At 36.8% G+C, this 20,713-nt stretch overlaps 1 protein-coding gene across 4 annotated transcripts in view; it reads left to right on the top strand.

Moving 5' to 3' along the window:
- The window catches only part of LOC131536294 (nuclear body protein SP140-like protein), a 60,599-nt gene that overhangs the window by 18,970 nt on the left and 20,916 nt on the right, over positions 1–20,713 (top strand). For 3 of the 4 annotated variants that reach the window (XR_009269905.1, XR_009269907.1, XR_009269906.1), the window contains exons 3-7: positions 2,417–2,591; positions 2,725–2,829; positions 16,719–16,922; positions 18,291–18,410; positions 18,528–18,661. Coding sequence is in view for 1 of the 4 variants with exons in the window: in XM_058769126.1 (XP_058625109.1) it covers positions 2,417–2,591; positions 16,719–16,922; positions 18,291–18,410; positions 18,528–18,661 (633 nt within the window). In the remaining 3 variants the exon portion in view is untranslated. The remainder of the gene's footprint in view (positions 1–2,416; positions 2,592–2,724; positions 2,830–16,718; positions 16,923–18,290; positions 18,411–18,527; positions 18,662–20,713) is intronic. The other variant, XM_058769126.1, reaches the window with a different exon arrangement.

The raw sequence follows: 20,713 nt of genomic DNA, 5'->3' as shown, positions 1-20,713 counted from the left end.
AAAGTATAACTGCATCGGAGTCACTCTTTTTACGTGGTCCGATGCAGCGCTGGTGTTGAACCAGTGAATCCGTGCATGGACCACGGCTGATGCCTTCTGTGAGCCCAGCACGGAATTTTCGGCGATTCCGTGATGCCACCACAGATTCGGGGTTAATTAAGTCCGTGAACATTACACGGAATTCTGTGAGATCATGTTGGTAAAAGTTATGCGTTTTAAAATGAAAATGCACTAGTGTAAACAGAGCCTCAGTCAGCTAGAATAATGAACTCCAAAGAGGAGCATTTTGCTAAATTTGTACCATATATAACATAGCTTATTCAATATAATTCTTACTGTACTTCAGTGTTTAATTTATGTTTGAATAAATCCGTATCTTATAAAAGATGTGTTAAAAATGACACAAATTGTGTTAAATTTTAACACATTAATGGGTGAGTTCTGGGATTTATTTATTTATTTTTTTTAATTTTAGCTAATTCATCATGTTGATGATTTTAACACGGTAAGTGTGTCAGAAAAGTTATCACAAAGTGTAAATGTGTATAATTTAACACATTACATGCTGTCCTTCACTTCATACACTGTTAAAAAAAACATACATGAAATTCTAAACAAAATGTTAGCATTTGACGAAATGAATGAAATAAATCATTGGTAGTTTAGTTTACCTGAGAAAAAAAAAATGTTATACTGAAATATCAACAATTACATTCATAGAACTGCAGAATATAAATACAATTTTAAGCAGTGAAAAAAGAAATGTCCAACAGGAGAAAAACGTTCTTTTCATCTCATTAGGTAACATGACACATAACCCCACCTCATAATCATTTCACTTATTTTCAAACTGCTTTGGATTAACACTGGTGGCCAAAAGTATTTAGGTGTCTTGATGTTTTTGAAAGAAGTCTCTTTGATGCTCAAAAAACATTGCTCATTATCAATGTCTGTATCCTCAATCTTTTCCACAGCACAGGAGTAAAAGTCCTGATCAAAATAGCCTTTTAAAAGCCAACACAACATTTTTGTCCACCATTGGGAATAAATGAACTTCTCCAAAAATTGGTTCCTGTTCAGAACTTGACTGGCAACATCAGAATGTTCCCTGGTCTTTATGCGTGTCCACAAACACAAATGTACTCAGTCCTTCAGTGGAGATCCCAGTTTCCAATGCTATATTTAAACAGAGAGAGAGGAGAAAATTCCACGTTAGTGACAACTTATTTTTAACCTATTTTTTTAAACCTTTTAAACTTTTTTACTCTAACGTAAGAATATGTACAGTAAGTAACATCTTGTCAACATATTCAAACATTTCAGCTGAAATGTAAACTAAATTATGCCAGATTTAATTTGAATACCTAAATTCTGTCTAAAATAGCTGACATCCATAGAGAGAAAGACTCAAATTGAGGATTTAGTCAATTTCAGCAGTGAAGGGGTAGCTGTTTGAGACAAAAACACACTATGTGATGATCTTTCTCCTTCCTACAGTAGTTAACCCACCTGTGTACTGATATTAGGTGTACCTTCCTAGTCATGTGGGACTGCAATAGAGAGTCTTCTACCTAATAAAAGATCAAAATAATGCTAAAATATAAAATAAAGTTTATAAACTAAAAATGCTTGATTTGGTATGAATGAATGATTTAGTATGTGTTTTACTGCTTACCTGAATAGTGAACATGGAAAATGGTCCATCTTCTGATTGGTTCATTTGCGGTGTAATGAACATAATGTTAGACATTATGTTAGCCACTTATTTGATGTAATGTTAGCAAATTTAGATATTGTAAGCTAGCTAGTCTGCACCAGTGGCTCTGAAGCACATATTGCTAATCATTTCATCAAACTTTTAAATCATCTACCACTACTTTAGACATAATAAATAAAGAACATTGCATGCACCATTTCTTTATCGACAAAAACAGAGTAAAATACAGAGTCTAAAAGTGCGGTCACATTTACTGTTGCTTGGCAAAATTTCACGTGTTAAATTCAAGAGTTTCGTGTGAAAGTGGGAAAAGGTTGTCGATTTTAAATCAGTTTTCAACGCGTTTTCGCCGTTCTGACCAACATAAACTGCTTGATTTAAAGTAACTTACGTGACTAATGTGCTTCAGCTATTGACAATGACCGGGTTTTGCCCACAAAATTTTGTTATGCCCGCACATTTAAAACCGTGTTAAAACAACAGCAGCAGGAAACATTGCTTTTGTTAATGAACGTAAACAAATCATGATTTCAAGTGCATCTTACATCAGGAAACTTGCTAGCAGTCTCCGGCGTGAACTGGCGTGACATAGAGACAGAGCGACATAGCGTCATAATCTGAAAACCACCTTCAACGGGCGCAATACTGCAAAGAGGGTTTGATCTTCCTTTATGTCTTACTCTCTGTTTTTGTCTGTAGAATGTGAAAAAGATGCGTTCTCGTAAGCAGAAGGAGAAGGGCTTCTATGAGGTTCTGGAATGGTTGGAGAAAAATAGTCCTCAGGACATACATCAGTTCTGGCGCTGTGTGTTTGAAGATCATATCCTGCAGCTGTACCCAGCGCTACGCAAGCTCAAAAACAGTCTGCTGGATGGTCAGTGGTTTTCACTATTATCAGCTTTATGTTTTGTTAAGAGGCTCACGCTGCTATGCTAGATTACTATGCAATGATAAACCAAGAATGCGTTTATATGTACAGTACATTTTTATTCTTTTCTTTGTCCCAGGCACTTTCAAACTCTGTGAGGAACCTCCGGATGTTGAGACACTGACAGAGGAGGCGAGTGAAGAAAAGGCAGAGAAAGGGAAGAAGAGCTATAAAAGAAAGAGAAGTAAAGATGATAGAAGTAGTGAGGATAGTGATGATCCTGATCTTTTCTTTGCTTTCACACTGAGTCAGAAGAAACCAGACAACCCCCCCCCCCCTGAATAAATTAGAATGTGGTGGAAAAGTTCATTTATTTCAGTAATTCAACTTAAATTGTGAAACTCGTGTATTAAATAAAATCAATGAACACAGACTGAAATAGTTTAAGTCTTTGGTTCTTTTAATTGTGATGATTTTGGCTCACATTCAACAAAAACCCACTCTCTCAACAAATTAGAATATGGTGACATGCCAATCAGCTAATCAACTCAAAACACCTGCAAAGGTTTCCTGAGCCTTCAAAATGGTCTCTCAGTTTGGTTCACTAGGCTGCACAATCATGGGGAAGACTGCTGATCTGACAGTTGTCCAGAAGACAATCATTGACACCCTTCACAAGGAGGGTAAGCCACAAAAAGCTGTCTGTTCACAGAGTGCTGTATCCAAGCATGTTAACAGAAAGTTGAGTGGAAGGAAAAAGTGTGGAAGAAAAAGATGCACAACCAACCGAGAGAACCGCAGTCTTATGAGGATTGTCAAGCAAAATCCATTCAAGAATTTGGGTGAACTTCACAAGGAATGGAACGGTCAAGGCATCAAGAGCTACCACACACAGACGTGTCGAGGAATTTGGCTACAGTTGTCGTATTGCTCTTGTTAAGCCACTCCTGAACCACAGACAACGTCAGAGGCGTCTTACCTGGGCTAAGGAGAAGAACCGGACTGCTGCCCAGTGGTGCAAAGTCCTCTTTTCAGATGAGAGCAAGTTTTGTATTTCATTTGGAAACCAAGGTCCGAGAGTCTGGAGGAAGGGTAGAGAAGCTCATAGCCCAAGTTGCTTGAAGTCCAGTGTTAAGTTTCCACAGTCTGTGATGATTTGGGGTGCAATGTCATCTGCTGGTGTTGGTCCATTGTGTTTTTTGAAAACCAAAGTCACTGCACCCGTTTACCAAGAAATTTTGAAGCACTTCATGCTTCCTTCTGCTGACCAGCTTTTTAAACATGCTGATTTCATTTTCCAGCAGGATTTGGCACCTGCCCACACTGCCAAAAGCACCAAAAGTTGGTTAAATGACTGGCCAGCAAACTCACCAGACCTGATTCTCCAGACCATAGATTCTCTATGGGGTATTGCAACATGATCTCACAGAATTCCGTGTAATGTTCACGGACTTAATTAACAGGAAAATGAGAAACAAGAGACCAAAAAATGCAGATGAGCTGAAGGCCACTGTCAAAGAAACCTGGGCTTCCATACCACCTCAGCAGTGCCACAAACTGATCACTTCCATGCTACGCCGAATTGAGGCAGTGATTAAAACAAAAGGAGCCCCTACCAAGTATTGAGTACATACACAGTAAATGAACATACTTTCCAGAAGGCCAACAATACACTAAAAATGTTCTTTTTATTGGTCTTATGAAGTATTCTAATTTGTTGAGATAGTGAATTGGTGGGTTTTTGTTAAATGTGAGCCAAAATCATCACAATTAAAAGAACCAAAGACTTAAACTACTTCAGTCTGTGTGCACTGAATTTATTTAATACACGAGTTTCACAGTTTGAGTTGAATTACTGAAATAAATGAACTTGTCCACGACATTTTTTCAGATTTTGTTTATTGTACATGAACTCAATACTTGGTAGGGGCTCCTTTTGCTTTAATCACTGCCTCAATTCGGCGTGGCATGGAGGTGATCAGTTTGTGGCACTGCTGAGGTGGTATGGAAGCCCAGGTTTCTTTGACAGTGGCCTTCAGGTCATCTGCATTGTTGGGTCTGGTGTCTCTCATCTTCCTCTTGACAATACCATGTCTGGTGAGTTTGCCGGCCAATCAAGCACAGTAACACCATGGTCATTGAACCAGCTTTTGGTACCTTTGGCAGTGTGGGCAGGTGCCAAGTCCTGCTGGAAAATGAAATCAGCATCTCCATAAAGCTTGTCAGCAGAAGGAAGCATGAAGTGCTCTAAAATTTCCTGGTAGATGGCTGCGTTGACTGTGGACTTCAGAAAACACAGTGGACCAACACCAGCAGATGACATGGCAACCCAAATCATCTCTGACTGTGGAAACTTCACACTGGACTTCAAGCAACATGGATTCTGTGCCTCTCCACTCTTCCTCCAGACTCTGGGACCTTGGTTTCCAAATGAAATGCAAAATTTACTTTCATCTAAAAGAGAACTTTGGACCACTGAGCAACAGTCCAGTTCTTTTTCTCCACAGCCCAGGTAAGATGCTTCTGACATTGTCTCTGGTTCAGAAGTGGCTTGGTAGCCCTTTTCCTGAAGACGTCTGAGCGTGGTGACTCTTGATGCACTGACTTCAGCTTCAGGCCACTCCTTGTGAAGCTCTCACAAGTGTTTGAATCAGCTTTGCATGACTCTATTCTCAAGCTTGCGGTCATCCCTGTTGCTTGTGCACCTTTTCCTACCCAAATTCTTCCTTCCAGTCAACTTTGCATTTAATATGCTTTGATACAGCACTCTGTAAACAGCCACACCTTTCAGTAATGACCTTCTGTGACTTACCCTCTTTGTGGAGGTTGTCAATGTTCGTCTTCTGGATCATTGCCAAGTCAGCAGTCTTCCCCATTATTGTGGTTTCAAAGAACAAGAGATACCAGCAATGCAACGCTGTTTGATAACCGCCACCATAAGAACAGCGAATTCCATGAGTTGCGCACTTGAAAACAAAGCCCACTAGACAGTGACCATGTGCTGATTCTAAACTCGTCTCTCACATAGACTGACAGAGGAGTATACTTTAAAGGCTTGCACACTCAACTGTTTGTGAAATGGAGCTTTGTGCTCGTGTATCCTACTTCTCTCATTAGTCACAAATCCAAATATTCCATAATATTTCCATATTTGCGATGTAACGTGTCTGAATGCTAAACTATTATTTATTATGTAAATTATATACTTGTACTTCAGTCGCGTTCCAGCGGTGACACAGAGACAGGCGCGCTGATGTTTGGCTCACTGTATTTTATTTTGATAAAGTACCAACTGCGCTGTCAAGTTAGCAATGCTGGAACTGATGTGTTTTTGTGTGTGTGTGTGTGTGTGCGTGCAACTGTTTTCTTTATACCAGCAGAATCAACTTTAAACACTTATTGTCTTATTAATAATCACTGTATAAAGGTCTGCTTTTATTTGTGTACACTTGTAATGAAAACAAAACAGATTTTATATATATATAACGTAATAATATTTAGTATTTTCACATCTAGATGGAAATTTTTTTAATTTGCACTACTGTCTGTTCCAAATAAATATTTTTTTCCCCCTGTTGTACCGAAATCATATCGAACCGTGACCCCCGAACCGAGGTACGTACTGAACCGTGACATCTGTGTACCGTGCCACCCCTAAAATATATATACCTACTTCCCAATTCGATACTATCATGGTACTTGGGTGCCGATACGATATCTATTGCGATTTTTGTTTTTAACTCTAGACCGTGGGAAAAAATTGAATGATGCATTTAAAATACAGACTGTCACAATTAAAAAAAAAAAAACACATCTTAGCAGTCACTATTGCGATTTGATATTACAATTTGTTGTGATTTTTGTTTGCTTATTAAAGACTAGACAATGGAAAATAGTTGATTATACCCTTAAAAGAGACTGTATATGATGAGTCATATTAACAAAAACAATACATCACATCTTTCTAACCTTTTATTTCAGGAGCATACACAGTGTATATTTAAAATACCTTGAACCATGAAACTTTAAAATACCAAAACCCTGAACTTGCACATGAATATAATAGTCAAATGTTCAACAAAATGACTCATTACTTTCTCTCAATTTAATTAGTTTTTTAGCACCCCCTCTGAACTGTTTAGCCACTTAGCACCCCCAACAAAAAAAATCCTGGAGCCGCAACTGCTTTAAGGTAACTTAAGTTAGGGTGACCATATCTTAGTTTTCCAAAAAGAGGACAGTAGGGGGTGGGGTTAGTGGGTGGGGACATGGGCGGGGCTTCACCTAACAGTATATGTAGCAAGTTTTTTGTTTGTTTGCTTATTTTGTTTTTATAATAAATAAAAATAAAACAAGTCAATAGAACAGAAAAGGAATAGTAATAATCACAATAGTAATAATGCTTGAGTTAGAAGGTCATTATTAATAATAAATAAAAAGAAAATAAGTAGAAAGAATGAAGAAAGAAGGCTCTTTTTTCTTTATAAATAAAACAAGTAGTTAGAATAGAAATAGAATAGAGAGTGCTAGAGTTAGAGGGTCAAATGAAGATGAAAGAGATGTGTTTTCAGCCGTTTCTTGAAAATATTAAGGACTCAACTGCTTGGATTGAGTTGGGCAGGTCACTCCACCAGGAGGGAACAGTTCATGTAAAAGTCCATGAAAGTTTTATCATAGGTAGAATGCAAAATGTTTCAATACAAGCATTTCAGTCAAATGTAATTTATGCAATATTTCAAACCTTTAACCCACTTGGGAAAAATCAACCCATGGCAACAGTTTAAAAGTAGCCCAATTCTGTGGAAAAAATGCGGACTTGACAACCCTGTATCCAACAAGAGCTGCAGGAGTCAGATTTGACTGATCACAGGCCAAGAATAAGGAGAGATGACCGACAAGACCATGCTTGAGTATTTGCTGCTCAACAGATCCTGAGCTCATTGACAAATATCTGATCTTGTAAGATGTACTCCCTTTACACAGTGTGCGTGTGATTGCGAAATCGAAAGTGAAAGTAAACAGTACAAACGCTCATTGAAAAATATTTAAATACACCACATACAGATAGCGGCTCATTGATGTGCCAAAATTATATACAATATTAGAATGTTTAAAGAGTGGACACGAAAATCGTGGGAGCAGGTGGCAATGGTCAGAAATTCAGCGGGAGCGGGATTAAGAAAACAGCCGAATCCCGGACATTTTGGGATATTAAGAAATCCTGGCCAGATGCATTTTTGTAGGTTCAAAAAGAGGACATGTCCGGGAAAAAGAGGACATATGGTCACCCTACTTAAGGTCATAATCCTGTGAAACTTTTTTGGCTGTTGACATTAACAATGTGTTTTAAAGGAGTCACTGGATGCAAAACTCACTTTACATGTTGTTTGAAGTGTGTGTACACATCCACCATATAATGATGAAAATCCACCCAGTGTTTTTTTTTTTTTTTAAATCCCTATTTTAAAACTTAATTTAAAACCCCCTTTCTCAAATCAGGCTGTTCTGAGATTCTTGTCAGAATGACATAGTTCTGCACAGACCCCTCCCATGATAGTTGATTTACAAGACTGTCTTACCTTAGACCCGCCCTGAGCGAGCTGAGAGCTGTCAGCCATTGTGTCGACTCCGGTGCAGGGGATTAAGTGATAAACTCCAATTAAGCGATCGAGGTGTTTTGTTGTTGGATGTAATAATGAACATAGCAGATGTCATTTACTCATGACATCTGAGCCGCTGAAGATGCAGAGGATTAACGTTACTTTCGTTTTTGAAGGGAATGCGCCGATCCCGATATGCCTAAATGTTCGTGCGAATCATTGAGATCCAGCTTCATCTACAGAAGTAGTAAGTATAAGGTTCTTTTATGAATCTTTGAAAATCGCCTTTCCTAATAATGTGCTAGTTAGCAAGTTCCGCGGCTAAAGTAAACAGTCTCATGAGAACGGCTCGTGACCCCACGGAAGAGAGGGGCAGGGCGAGCAGAGCTCATTAGCATTTAAAGAAAATGGACTAAGGGTGAATCCCATTTCTCTGTCTTACCCCTTTCCCTTCCCCTACCCTTGTCTTACCCCTAGCCCCTCGAAACCGAGTGGTAAGCGCTAGGGGTGAAAACATACCCCTATGAAATGAGACGCCACTTGGTTACGGTTACGTCATCATACACCGTCGCTAGCTGGCTGCTACGTCACCAGAGCCGACAAGTGTTGATCACTTGTTAAAACTGTAGACATGCATGGAGTCCATTCAAGGCTAGTCTGCGGGGACTGTTGTGCAAATCAGCAATGTAACTTTAGCGTAGCAAACTAGCGATTTTTTTAAAAACGTTTCAATTAAGAACATGGTTGCAAATATATATGTACAGGACTGTGTAGAGCACAAAACAAGACTGTCGTAATTTTTAAATAAATTATTTAAGCCGAAAATACTTGAATACTTGATGATCTGGCCGCCATTGTTGCCGGTTGCGCAGTGTGTTCTGGGTACCCCTTGGTTTCAAGTAAGCTCGCGAAAATGCTTGGTTTTAAGGGGTATCTACCACTTCCCCTTAGCCCTACCCCTCGATCAAAACGAGAATTGGGATAAACTAAGGGGAAGGGGTAAGACAGAGAAATGGGATTCACCCTAAAACGGGTTGCTGAAAACAGAGCTGATTTTGACAGGGTAAAACAGGTGTTGTTTACACTACCATTGAGAAATTTTAACCAAAATATGTTATAGACTTTTCATTAATTTTCTTTTGCGTGATTTCTGAATGCTTGAGACGATAAAATCAATCAGACAAATGTATTAATAAAATTATAGCCATAGGTAACTGTCTAGCTACAATTGTAATTTATAAATTATAAAATTTAATTACAATTTATTTATTTACTTACTTTTTATATTTTATTAAAGTTCTATTTTGACCCCTATACTAGGTGACTTTTTTTCCATAATATTTGAGGGAGGAGGCACAACAATTCTGTTTAGGGCACCCATTTGGCCAGCTTGCAGCCCTGATGATGTGCGCCAAATGAGTCGCTGTAGAAATTGAATACTTTAACTGTTGTGGATGAAATAGTTCAAATTTCTGAATGCTTGAGGCAATACAATCAATCAGACAACTGTATTAATAAAATCATTAAAAATATAAATATTTTTGTCCTCTAATAATAGGACAAAATTTTGTCAATTTTGTCCTCAAAGAAAGTCTTTGCTATCACTTTTTATCCATTTAACACATCCTTGCTGAATAAAAAACTTTTTACTCCAAACTTTTGAAGAGTAGTGTATATTACAAAATTTCTATTTTGAATAAACACTGTTCTTTTTAACTTTTTATTTATCAAAGAATCCTGAAAAATTATCACAGTTCCCAAAAAATATTAAGCAGCAAAACTGTTTCCAGCATGGGTTGTAAATCAGCATATTAGGCTGATTCTTGAAGGATCATGTGACGATGAAGACTGGAGTAATGATGCTGAAAATGCAGCTTTGCTTCACAGGAATAAATTACATTTTAAAGTATATTAACCCTTAAACCCTTATTTTCTGATAAATGGTACATTTTTTTGGTAAAAAGTGTATAGGGTCGCTAGAGACCCGAGGTATGTAAATGTGTAATTATTTTTTTCCCTGCACAACTATATTTACATATCTGATGAGTCAATATATGCAATGCATCTTTATTCATCGAGGTGGCACTGTTTGATACACAATGATGGCGTGATGTTTCACACATAATTACCGCAGGCATAAAACAAACGAATATCATCAGCACAAACTGAACTGGTTTGAATGGATTTACTGCAGAGCAATTAATGTTCGCAATGAAATATAAATGTCACTGTCATTTGATGGTGAATGTGGTGAATAAGCTGCCAGTGATCAAAATATTGATTCTGAAGTCATTGAAAACGGTTTTGAGAATATGGTTGAGATCGCGAATATTAGCCAGATGCTGTATGTGGAAGTGCGCTCTGACAATGACAGGGTCTTAAAGGGTTTAAGGGTTAAAATAGAAAACTTTTATTTTAAATTGCATAATATTTCAAATAGATACAGCCTTGATGAGCATTAGAAACTTCTTTAAAAAACTTTACTGATCCCAAACTTTTGAACGGCAGTGTATTATACTCAGTGGTGGAAATGGCCAGAATTCACTGGGGGGACACTAGCTTGGAAAGGGTGCGGGGTAATAATGGTAATTTTAGATGACCTTTCGGATTTATTTAATTATAAAACACTTTATAATCTATAATAACATTTATTAACAACATATTTAATATTTTCTCTAAACTTTCTTGTAAAATTAAAGATATGTTGTGTGTGAATTTGCACATATTACGTTGCAAAAACGTTTGCAGTTAGATTTTAATATTACATTCTTGAGGACTCTATGCTTACATTTCAGGAGCACTAGTGCTCCTACTTAAAAAATAAATAAATAAAAAATAAATAAATAATAGGAACAGACCTTCTGATCAATGACAGGAGGGTCATTCTTGGGATTTAATAATAATAACAATGTTATGAGATTAATGTTTTAAATTTCCACATTTCATTTCACATTTCAATGAATTAAATGACTCAATTTATACTTTATAAATGAAACAGAAACTGCCAGTAGGTGGCATCAAGTCACTGTCTTTGTCACTGAATCATTCATTCAATCGATTCGTTCAAACAGCTGATTCATTTAGGAACGAAGCAAGTGACTCTCTTTATGAACGGGTCATTGAATAATTGACTCACTAGATTTGCTCAAAAGCAAAGATTCATTCATAAATGAAATTATATAGTATGCAGATGATACTGTAATTTATATACACGGAAGTAGTGCGTCACAAGTTGCAAATGAACTTACAGAATCCCTGAATCATGTTACATCTTGGCTAGAACAATGCTGCTTACAGTTAAACATCTCTAAAACAGTGTGTATGTTCGTTACCAAAACTAAAAGTTTAAGTGTAGTGCCAGATGTATTTGTATCAGGGGAAAGATTACAAGTTGTATCTGAATATAAGTACCTTGGTGTTCTGATTGATTCCAAACTTTCATTTAAGGCGCAGGTTAAAAAGGTCTGTGACCGGGTCAGATTTAGTTTATCAAATTTTACATTTATTTGTGATTATATGTCGTCTGAGGCTGCTTTGATGTATATGCATTCCATGATTATTTCTCATATTACTTACTGTTTAACTACTTGGTCGCAAGCTAGTATTACTACTCTGAAACCATTAGAGTCTTTGTATAAACAATCACTAAAAACTCTTGATAAGAAATCAGTTCAGTTTCATCATTGTTCAATACTAAAAAAATACAATTTGTTAAGCTGGGATAACTTGATCAAATATGTACATATCTGTCTGCTATTTAAGACTATGCATAGCCTGACTTCACCACTAAAACAGTTTGTGAATATTAGAACAACTGCTCACCGATCTACAAGGGGTGGGAAAAGAGGGGACTGTATCATTCCTTTCAAAAGAAGTAAATTCAGTCAGTCTGTATTTTCAGTCAAAGCTGCAAGGGAATGGAACTCCATCCCATTAACAATTAGAAGTTTACATACTTTTGGTTCTTTTCAGTTTCATCTTAAAAAATGGTTACTGACAACTCAGCACTGTCAACATTAGTATTGTATTCTTGACAATAGACTTCCTTGCGCTAATTGCTCTTGGCTATGTTGCCTTCTCCTGTTGCCATCTCTCTCTCTCTCTCTCTCTCTCTAATTTACTTATGTTTTGTATTTTTGTAGCGATTTTGTTTGTGTGAATTTTTTTTCTTTTTTCTTTTTTTTCTTTTCTTTTTTCTCTTCCCTTACTCTCTCTTTATATGATGTGTATCGTATGACGGTTTGTCTTTGTTTTTAGGGTGACGTTTTAACATTCTGTCAAGGGTCTACAGATGTAAAATAGCCTTTTGGGCTAATTCTGGCACATTTACAGTTATGTTTATTAATGTGCATTGCCCCTGTAAATAAATAAATTAAATTAAATTAAACAGCACTGTGTCAAAGACTTGAGCAGAGGCTCAGCTGTGACTTTGTTTTTTAACTATATTTTTGTTGACAAAATAGAGCAAAATAGACAGTGTTTCTAAAATGTAAGTCACTTAATATTAACTTTTGTATAAAATCCAAAATGTATAAACTGTTGTATAAATTCAATTTCACATTTGCAAACTCTCTATAATCATTAAAAAGCTGTTACCCTCCTTTCATCGCCATCTCACAAACTTCCACGTTAATGAATGAAGCTCTCTACACTACACACTTAATATATTATTTACATCGTCTCTACACTTTGTTCGTTACAATGAATGACATGCAGCGATAGAGAAGCATTTCTATTGGCTACAGTCTGCAGGTATTAAATGGCAAAAGATGGCATTGCGCAGCGAACCATAAACACAGCGCTACATTTATATGCAGAACTGGGATCGCTTTTGTAGATTTTTGAATAGATAAAATACAGAAATCACTTTAATTTCCAAATAAACCTAACCAGTTGGAAATGAAATGCCGTCCCCCCTCGAAATTCACTCCCCGGACTCCATCCCCCCGCTTCCCCCCCATTTCCAGCCCTGATTATACTGTAAAAAAAAAAAAAGTTTTCTCAGGGAACCTAAAATTTACATAATTTAGTTACCTCAAGGGTCAAATCAAATAAATAGCACATTAAAGTTAAAAGTTACACACTTTTTTTTGTGTGCGCGCTGTACAGGTCTGGTACAAAGAATGTTTGGTAACACTTTCTATGAAGCCAATATTTATAATACATTATAATATTCTTAAGGCATTATAATGAATCCATAATGCATTATAAAAAAAACCTTATAATGTGTTATATCATCTTATAAATAATCATAACAACAATTATAATACATTATAATGTTTACACATTTGTGGTTATAACGTTTAAGATTGATTATTTATAACACACAATGAACACCATATTAAAGGGGTCATATAATGCCAATTTTCCACAAATTGATATTATTCTTTAGGGTCTTAATGAAAAGTCTGTAACACAGTTTGGTTAAAATTTCTCATTGGTAGTGTAAAAAACACCTTTTTCACCCTGTCAGAAGCAGCTCTTGTCAGAGCAAGCGGTATTGTGTCATTCTCCTTTAAATGTTAATGAGCTCTGCTGACTCCGCCCCTCTCTTCTTAGCCGCTCTCTGAGGGACTGTTTACTTTAGCCGCATTCATGGTGAAACTTGCCAATTAGCACATTATTAGGAAAGGCCATTTGAAAAGATTCATTTAAAAAACCTTGTACTCACTTTTTCTGGAGGTGAAGCTGGATCACAAATGATTTGCGCAAACATAGACGCATTTATGTAGATGGAGGGCGCATTCCCTTCACTGCTCCGGCGGTGAAACAACTGATGACAGCTCACTCAGGGCGGGTCTGAGGTCAGACACCAGTGCAGTCTGTGCTGAAAAGCTGCTGTCAATCAAACTATAGTGGGAGGGGCCTCCGTCCGTCCATTTTTTTATTTTTATTTTGTTCAGTTGAAATGATTAATTAGCTCACATTAAAATTAATATTAGCCTCACAGGGAACACTCAAATAACACTCCACACCAAACCACTTACAAGATGTAGTAAGATACTATGCAGATCTTAAATAATCACTGTCAAGATATAGCCTACTCAGACAGCAACATAGTTTTGGCCCAGATCCAGCCCACATCTGGCCCACATGCTACTACATCTTGTAAGTGGTTTGGTTTGGTGTGGAGTGTTATTTGAGTGTTCCCTGTGAGGCTAATATTAATTTTAATGTGAGCTAATTAATCATTTCAACTGAACAAAATAAAAAATAAAAAAATGCAATGTTTAAGTTAGGTTACATTTTATTTTGATGGTCCCCTTAGTCTATTGACTAAAGCAACTTTGCAACATGTCAACTAACTCTCATTAGACTATTAGTAGGCTTAGGTTAAGGTTAGGGTCGGTAGAACGTTGACGTACTTGCAAAGTTACTTGTAGTCACTTTGTCTGTTGGGGAACCATCAAAATAAAGTGTTAGCATATATTTTGCAGACATACTACTAATACTCCAAATGACTGCTAGTTGACATGTAGTTGCAGAGTTACTTATCAACAGCTGTCTAAAGGGTACCATCAAAATAATCAAACTGATATTACAATAAAAATAGTTCAAAGCAAATGTGTCATATTACACATTCATCTGATCTGATATCAGATCTTATGGCTGTTTGAGAAAAAAACAAATATGGTAACACTTTATATTTAGGGTCTCTTAACTAGTTGCTTATTAGCATGCATATTACTAGAATATTAGCCGTTTATTTGTAATAATTAAGCACATATTAATGCCTTATTCTACGCGACCTTATTCTACATCCCTAATCCTACCCAATACCTAAACTTAACAACTACCTTACTAACTATTAATAAGCAGCAAATTAGGAATTTATTGAGGGAAAAGTCATAGTTAATAGTGAATAAGTGTTCCCTATTCTAAAGTGTCACCAAAAATATTATTATTATTAAACATTTTTGTTACTTGCAATAATGTAAACCTTAACTAAATCATTATAAAATATATATATATATACAAGATATGAGACTTATAATACATTCAGGGCTCGCAAAATTTCTAAATCCCTGGTAGCCCTTCGGATTTTGGAAGCCCGAAAATTAATTTAACTAGCCCAGATAAAATCAGATAGGAGTTTAAATGTCAATCAAAAATATTTTCAATACACAAATATGAAGGAAGGAATCTTATTTCACTATTTACAGGGTATCTGCAGAATTTTTAAAAATAAATTTACGGCAATTCATGACCCATTTTAAGAGCTGCACAAGTAAAATGAACACAGAAGGAGCGGGGTTGGACAATGTCTATGGTAACATACAGTATTGATACCTTGAAAAAGACTACTAGCCGAAACGTTGGTTAATAAATGTGCTTAAGTGAATGTGCAGTTGTTCTCTAATTTATTAACATACAGTATTGAGCCATAAAATTACATGATTTACAGTTCAGATACAGGTTTTCACAAAAACAAAAATCTTATACAACAGCATTTCAGGCTATAGACCATTTTTATGAAAAAGGATAAATCAAGCATATAAATTGTTCATTTAAAACGTATAAATATTACTGTCTTAATTGTTTAGATGTTTAGAAGGCACATTAACTTCTTTCTCATTTACAACTCTATGTGTTTGCTGCGTAAAAACATGAGTTGATATTTGCATTGATCTGACCATAAACAGCAAGAAAGGCTTATTGGAAATGCAAATTCATTCTGTGCCACGAGGTGGCGCTTTAGGAGCGCTGAAATACTGCGGTTTCCCCGGAAACGCTGTACACAAAGCAGCTCCGCGCTCATAAACGCTGCTTTATCAGGAATTATGGAAAATTAAATTAAATTGCCTGAGGACAGTCGGTTCCCTTCAGATACATTCACATAAAGACATCCGCGCCGCGTTTTGACTTTAAACGTGCAGCCTTTTGAAGTTTAATCCTGCCGTATCGCGACTCTTGTCTTTCCGTCCCCTCTTGAAATTATAATTAAGACATTTCTTATACCATTTAACGTATTTAAAGCTTTAAGTGTAATACAACTCACTTTAAGAGTTTTTAAAGACCCGCGGGAGATCTGTATTTAAGGTATATTTTGGTAGCCCGACTGGAAAACACAATAGCCTCGGGCTAGCGATTTTGCGAGCCCTGACATTATAACTATGAGAAATATAATCCATTGTAACTTAAGTGGATGCAACATGTTCACTGTGTGTTATAAATCATCATACTCTTAAAAGCTATAACCACAAATAAGTAAATATTATAATACATTAAAACTGTTCTTATGAATATTCATAAGAATATAACATTATAAGGTTTTTATAATGCATTATGCATTCATTATAATGCCTTCAGGATACCCTTATAATATATTATAAATATGGGCTTCATAGAAAGTGTTACCGAATGTTTTTGCTCAGGTGGCCGAAAAAGTCTGCCCAATAGACAAAAGTTTTGCTCAGCAAGAAAAAAATTAGAGGGAACATTGGCTGCAATGATAGATTACTATATGCAATGATGAAGCAAGAATGCGTTCATATATATGAACCATATCTTTTTATTCTTTTCTTTGTCCCAGGCACTTTCAAACTCTGTGAGGAACCTCCGGATGTTGAGACACTGACAGAGGAGGCGAGGGAAGGAATGGCAGAGAAAGGGAAGGAGAAGAGCTACAAAAGAAAGACAAGTAAAGATGATAGCAGCAGTGAGGATAGTGATGATCCTGACCTTTTCTCTGCTTTCACACCGAGTCAGAAGAAACCAGACAAAAAACCCTCATTCTGTGAGTCCCTGAACTACAGCAGATCCAAGTTCTCTTCACGGTTAAATAACACTAAAACTAAACCAGAAAAAAAATGTTACTTGCAATAAAGTAAACTAAAATAATAAAAAAAAACATTTTATTTCAATTAGTTGCAGAGGAAGCATTTCTTATTTTCATTTATTTCTATTTGTGCCAAAATAATTGAAACCGAAACAATTAAAGGTGATGATACACAGGGCAACTTGCTTAAAAAAGTTGCCCAGATTATCATCACCTTAAAGGTCCCATGACATGCTGCTTTTTGGATGCTTTTATATGGGCCTAGTGGTCCCTAATACTGTATCTGAGGTCTGTTTGTCGAAATTCAGCCTTGGTGCAGAATTTCTATGAGCCAGTCCCACAATGAGCTTTCCTTAGGACGCGCCATTCCTGTGTCTGTAGCTTTAAGGATGAGAGAGGCGGGGCAAGGTGGAGGGTGGGTGTGGCCTTAACCAGCTTGCGCTACCATGCGCTAATGTTGACAGTGGATGTATCGCAATGGCTCATAGACACACAATCCTTCAAGCTTTTCAGTTTGACCCAGAATCTGATCCGGATGGAGAAGCACCAGATGAAGAACTCAGCGGCTACAGCAGGACGTCTCCGAATGGTTAGTTTAAAATATTGTGTCTGGATACGGTACATTAGTTGGCTTGTTTATGTATGCTGTTTCAGTTATTATCATGTAGCTAATGCTAGCCATAGTCTTGGATGAAGGAACTAAAAAAATACTTCGGTGTTCAATTGTACATCCAAACACTGAGCAACTGCCATGCTTCGCTCGTTTGCAAGCCATGATGTCTCTCGAGGGAAAAAAAATATTGCGCTCGTGACTCACGGTAGTAGCTCATCTTCTCATGGGCGGGCAAAGCAGAGAAAGGGGAGGTAACCTTTCCCCGTATGACGACATAAAGGGAAGATTCCAGATTGGGCATCTGAGTTTTCATTTTCTCAAAGACGAAGCAGGATACCCAGGGCTCGGTTTACACCTATCGCCATTTCTAGCCACTGGGGGACCATAGGCAGGCTAGGGGAACTCATATTAATGTTTAAAAACCTCATAAAGTGAAATTTTCGTGCCATGGGACCTTTAAAAGGAAAGTTTGCCCAAAAATGTACTCGCCCTCAGGCAGTTCAAGATGAAACTGAAAAAAATTACAAATTACAAAACAGTTACCTAAAATTAAAATGCAGCAAATATAAAACTTAAAATTATTTCTAAATAATAATAAAAACTATAATAGTATCACTACTACTAACACTTGCACTCCGTTTCCTGGTGCCTGATGTCCTATTCCTGTATTTTCACTCTCTCCTGATCTGTGTCGTCTTCTCTCTCTTTCTCAGCATCTCCTGTGAAGAAAGGTGACAAGCAGGAGATTTGGACATGGCCTGTTCATGAAACTCAGCTGCCTGTAACCTGTGGGGATAAAGAAGGCACTCTCTATCGGGACAAACTGCTTGAAGGTTCACCATCACTGAGTTTTTGCTATCATTTCTCTTACTTTGATTACAGCATTATTTATTATACTATTTTTGTGCAGATTGTTTGGTCTGAATGCATCCTATCCTTGTCTCCTGTAGGGGAGAAGTGTATTTTGTCCCAGGGACACTGGTTCACCCCAACTGCTTTTGAGAAGTTTGCAGGGAAGGAAAAGTGCAAAAACTGGAAAACCAGCATCCGCTGCAGAAACACACTGCTTAAGAAACTCATAGAAGTAAATAATGCAAGCAGTTACACATTATTGGGATTCTTGGGATATTTGTTAAAAACAAGGATTTGGAAATGGTCCTTGGTTTTGCTTTAAACTTATAGTACACTGCACAAATACTTTTTATTTAGATATTTAATTAACTTTTACTGTTTTGATAAATATTTAGTCAATACATTATCTGTATACTGTTTTCCCACTCTCTGTAAAATTTTAGTCGTAATTTAAAAGATTTAAAGGTTAAATTACAATTAGCTATATATATATATATATATATACACACACATACATGCATACATACACACACACACACACACAGTGCCTTGCAAAAGTATTCATACCCCATTCATTCCCCCGTTTTGTAATATTGCAGCCTTATGTTATACTGCTGTAAATTACACTTTTTTTTTTTTTTTCCCCACATCAGTCTACACTCCATGGTATGGCAAAGCAAAAAACAGGTTTTTAACATCTTTGCAAATTTATTAAAAATAGAAAACTTTAATGATTCCATTGCATGAGTATTCAAACCCTTATCTGGGACAGTTGAAATTTAGCTCAGGAGGTCAGGTTTCTGCCACTGAATATAAAAAAATAATTTGCAATTCTGACTTTTTTTTTTCAAAATTTCCTGATACAAACTCACAATTCTGACTTTTTTTCTCAGAATTATGTGATATAAACTCACAGTTGCGAGTTATAAATTCAGAATTGCGAGATATACACTCGCAATTTTGAGAACATATGTGACCCTGGACCACAAAACCAGTCTTAAGTCGCTGGGGTATATTTGTAGCAATAGCCAAAAATACATTGTATGAGTCAAAATTATACATTTTTCTTTTCTGCCAAAAATCATTAGGATATTAAGTAAAGATCATGTTCCATGAAGATATTTTGTAAATTTCTTACCATAAATGTATAAAAACTTTTTGATTAGTAATATGCATAGCTAAGAACTTCATTTGGACAACTTTAAAGGCGATTTTCTCGATATTTAGATTTTAGATATTCCAGATTTTCTAATAGTTGTATCTTGGCCAAATATTGTCCGATCCTAACAAACATACATCAATGGAAAGCTTATTTATTCAGCTTTCAGATGATGTATAAATCTCAATTTTGAAAAATTTACACTTAAGACTGGTTTTGTGGTCCAGGGTCACATATCAGTCTTTTTTTCTCCTCAGAACTGGACTTTATGAAAAAAAGTCAGCATAGCGAGTTTACTGTATATCTCACAGTTCTGACTTTATTTCTCACAATTCTCGGAATGGGCTTCCATAGCTTGTAGATGTTACTACATTTCAAGTGAACTTAACCTGTGGCAAATTCAGTTGTATGAGTATGATTTGGAAAGGCACACACGTCTCAATAAAGGTCTAACAGCTGAAAATGCATAGTGCAAAAACCAAGCCCTGAGGTCAAAAGAACTGCCTGTAGAGCTCAGAAACAGGATTGCATCTTGGGGATAAGTTCAGAAAAAAATCTACTGCATTGAAGGTTCACAGAAGCATGTAGTCTCCATTACCCTTAATTTAATGGAAGAAGTCTGAAACAACCAGGACTCTTTCTAGAGCTGGTCTCCTGGCCAAACTGAGCAATTGATGGAGAAGAGCCTTGGTTAGTGTGGTGAACAAGAACCTGATGGTCACTCTAGTTGAGCTCCATGATCATATGTGGAGACAGGAGAAACCTACAGAAGGACAAACATCACTACAACACTCTACCGATCTAGACTTTATGGCGGTGTGGCAAGACTCAGTCCTGCCCTCAGTGAATACGCATAAAAACACACTAGGCATTTGCAAAAAAAAAAAAAAAAAGCACCTAAAGGACCCTTGAGACTGTGAGAAACACGATTCTGTGGTCTGATTAACCTCATGTTCAAACATAATGTTAGGAGGGAAGCAGGCACTGCTCATCACCTGTAGAGTGCCATCCCAAAAGTAAAGTGTGCTGGTAGCAGCCTCATGCTGTGGGGCTGTTTTTCAGTGGCAGGGACTGAGGGACTCATCAGAGTAAAAGAAAAGCTCAGTGCACCAAAATATTGAGATA

This window comes from Onychostoma macrolepis, chromosome 03 (genome assembly GCF_012432095.1).
Source record: "Onychostoma macrolepis isolate SWU-2019 chromosome 03, ASM1243209v1, whole genome shotgun sequence".
NCBI classification, from domain to species: domain Eukaryota; kingdom Metazoa; phylum Chordata; class Actinopteri; order Cypriniformes; family Cyprinidae; genus Onychostoma; species Onychostoma macrolepis.
The sequence above is the reverse complement of the archived record's forward strand: the minus strand, read 5'-3'. Positions and strand labels throughout refer to the sequence as shown.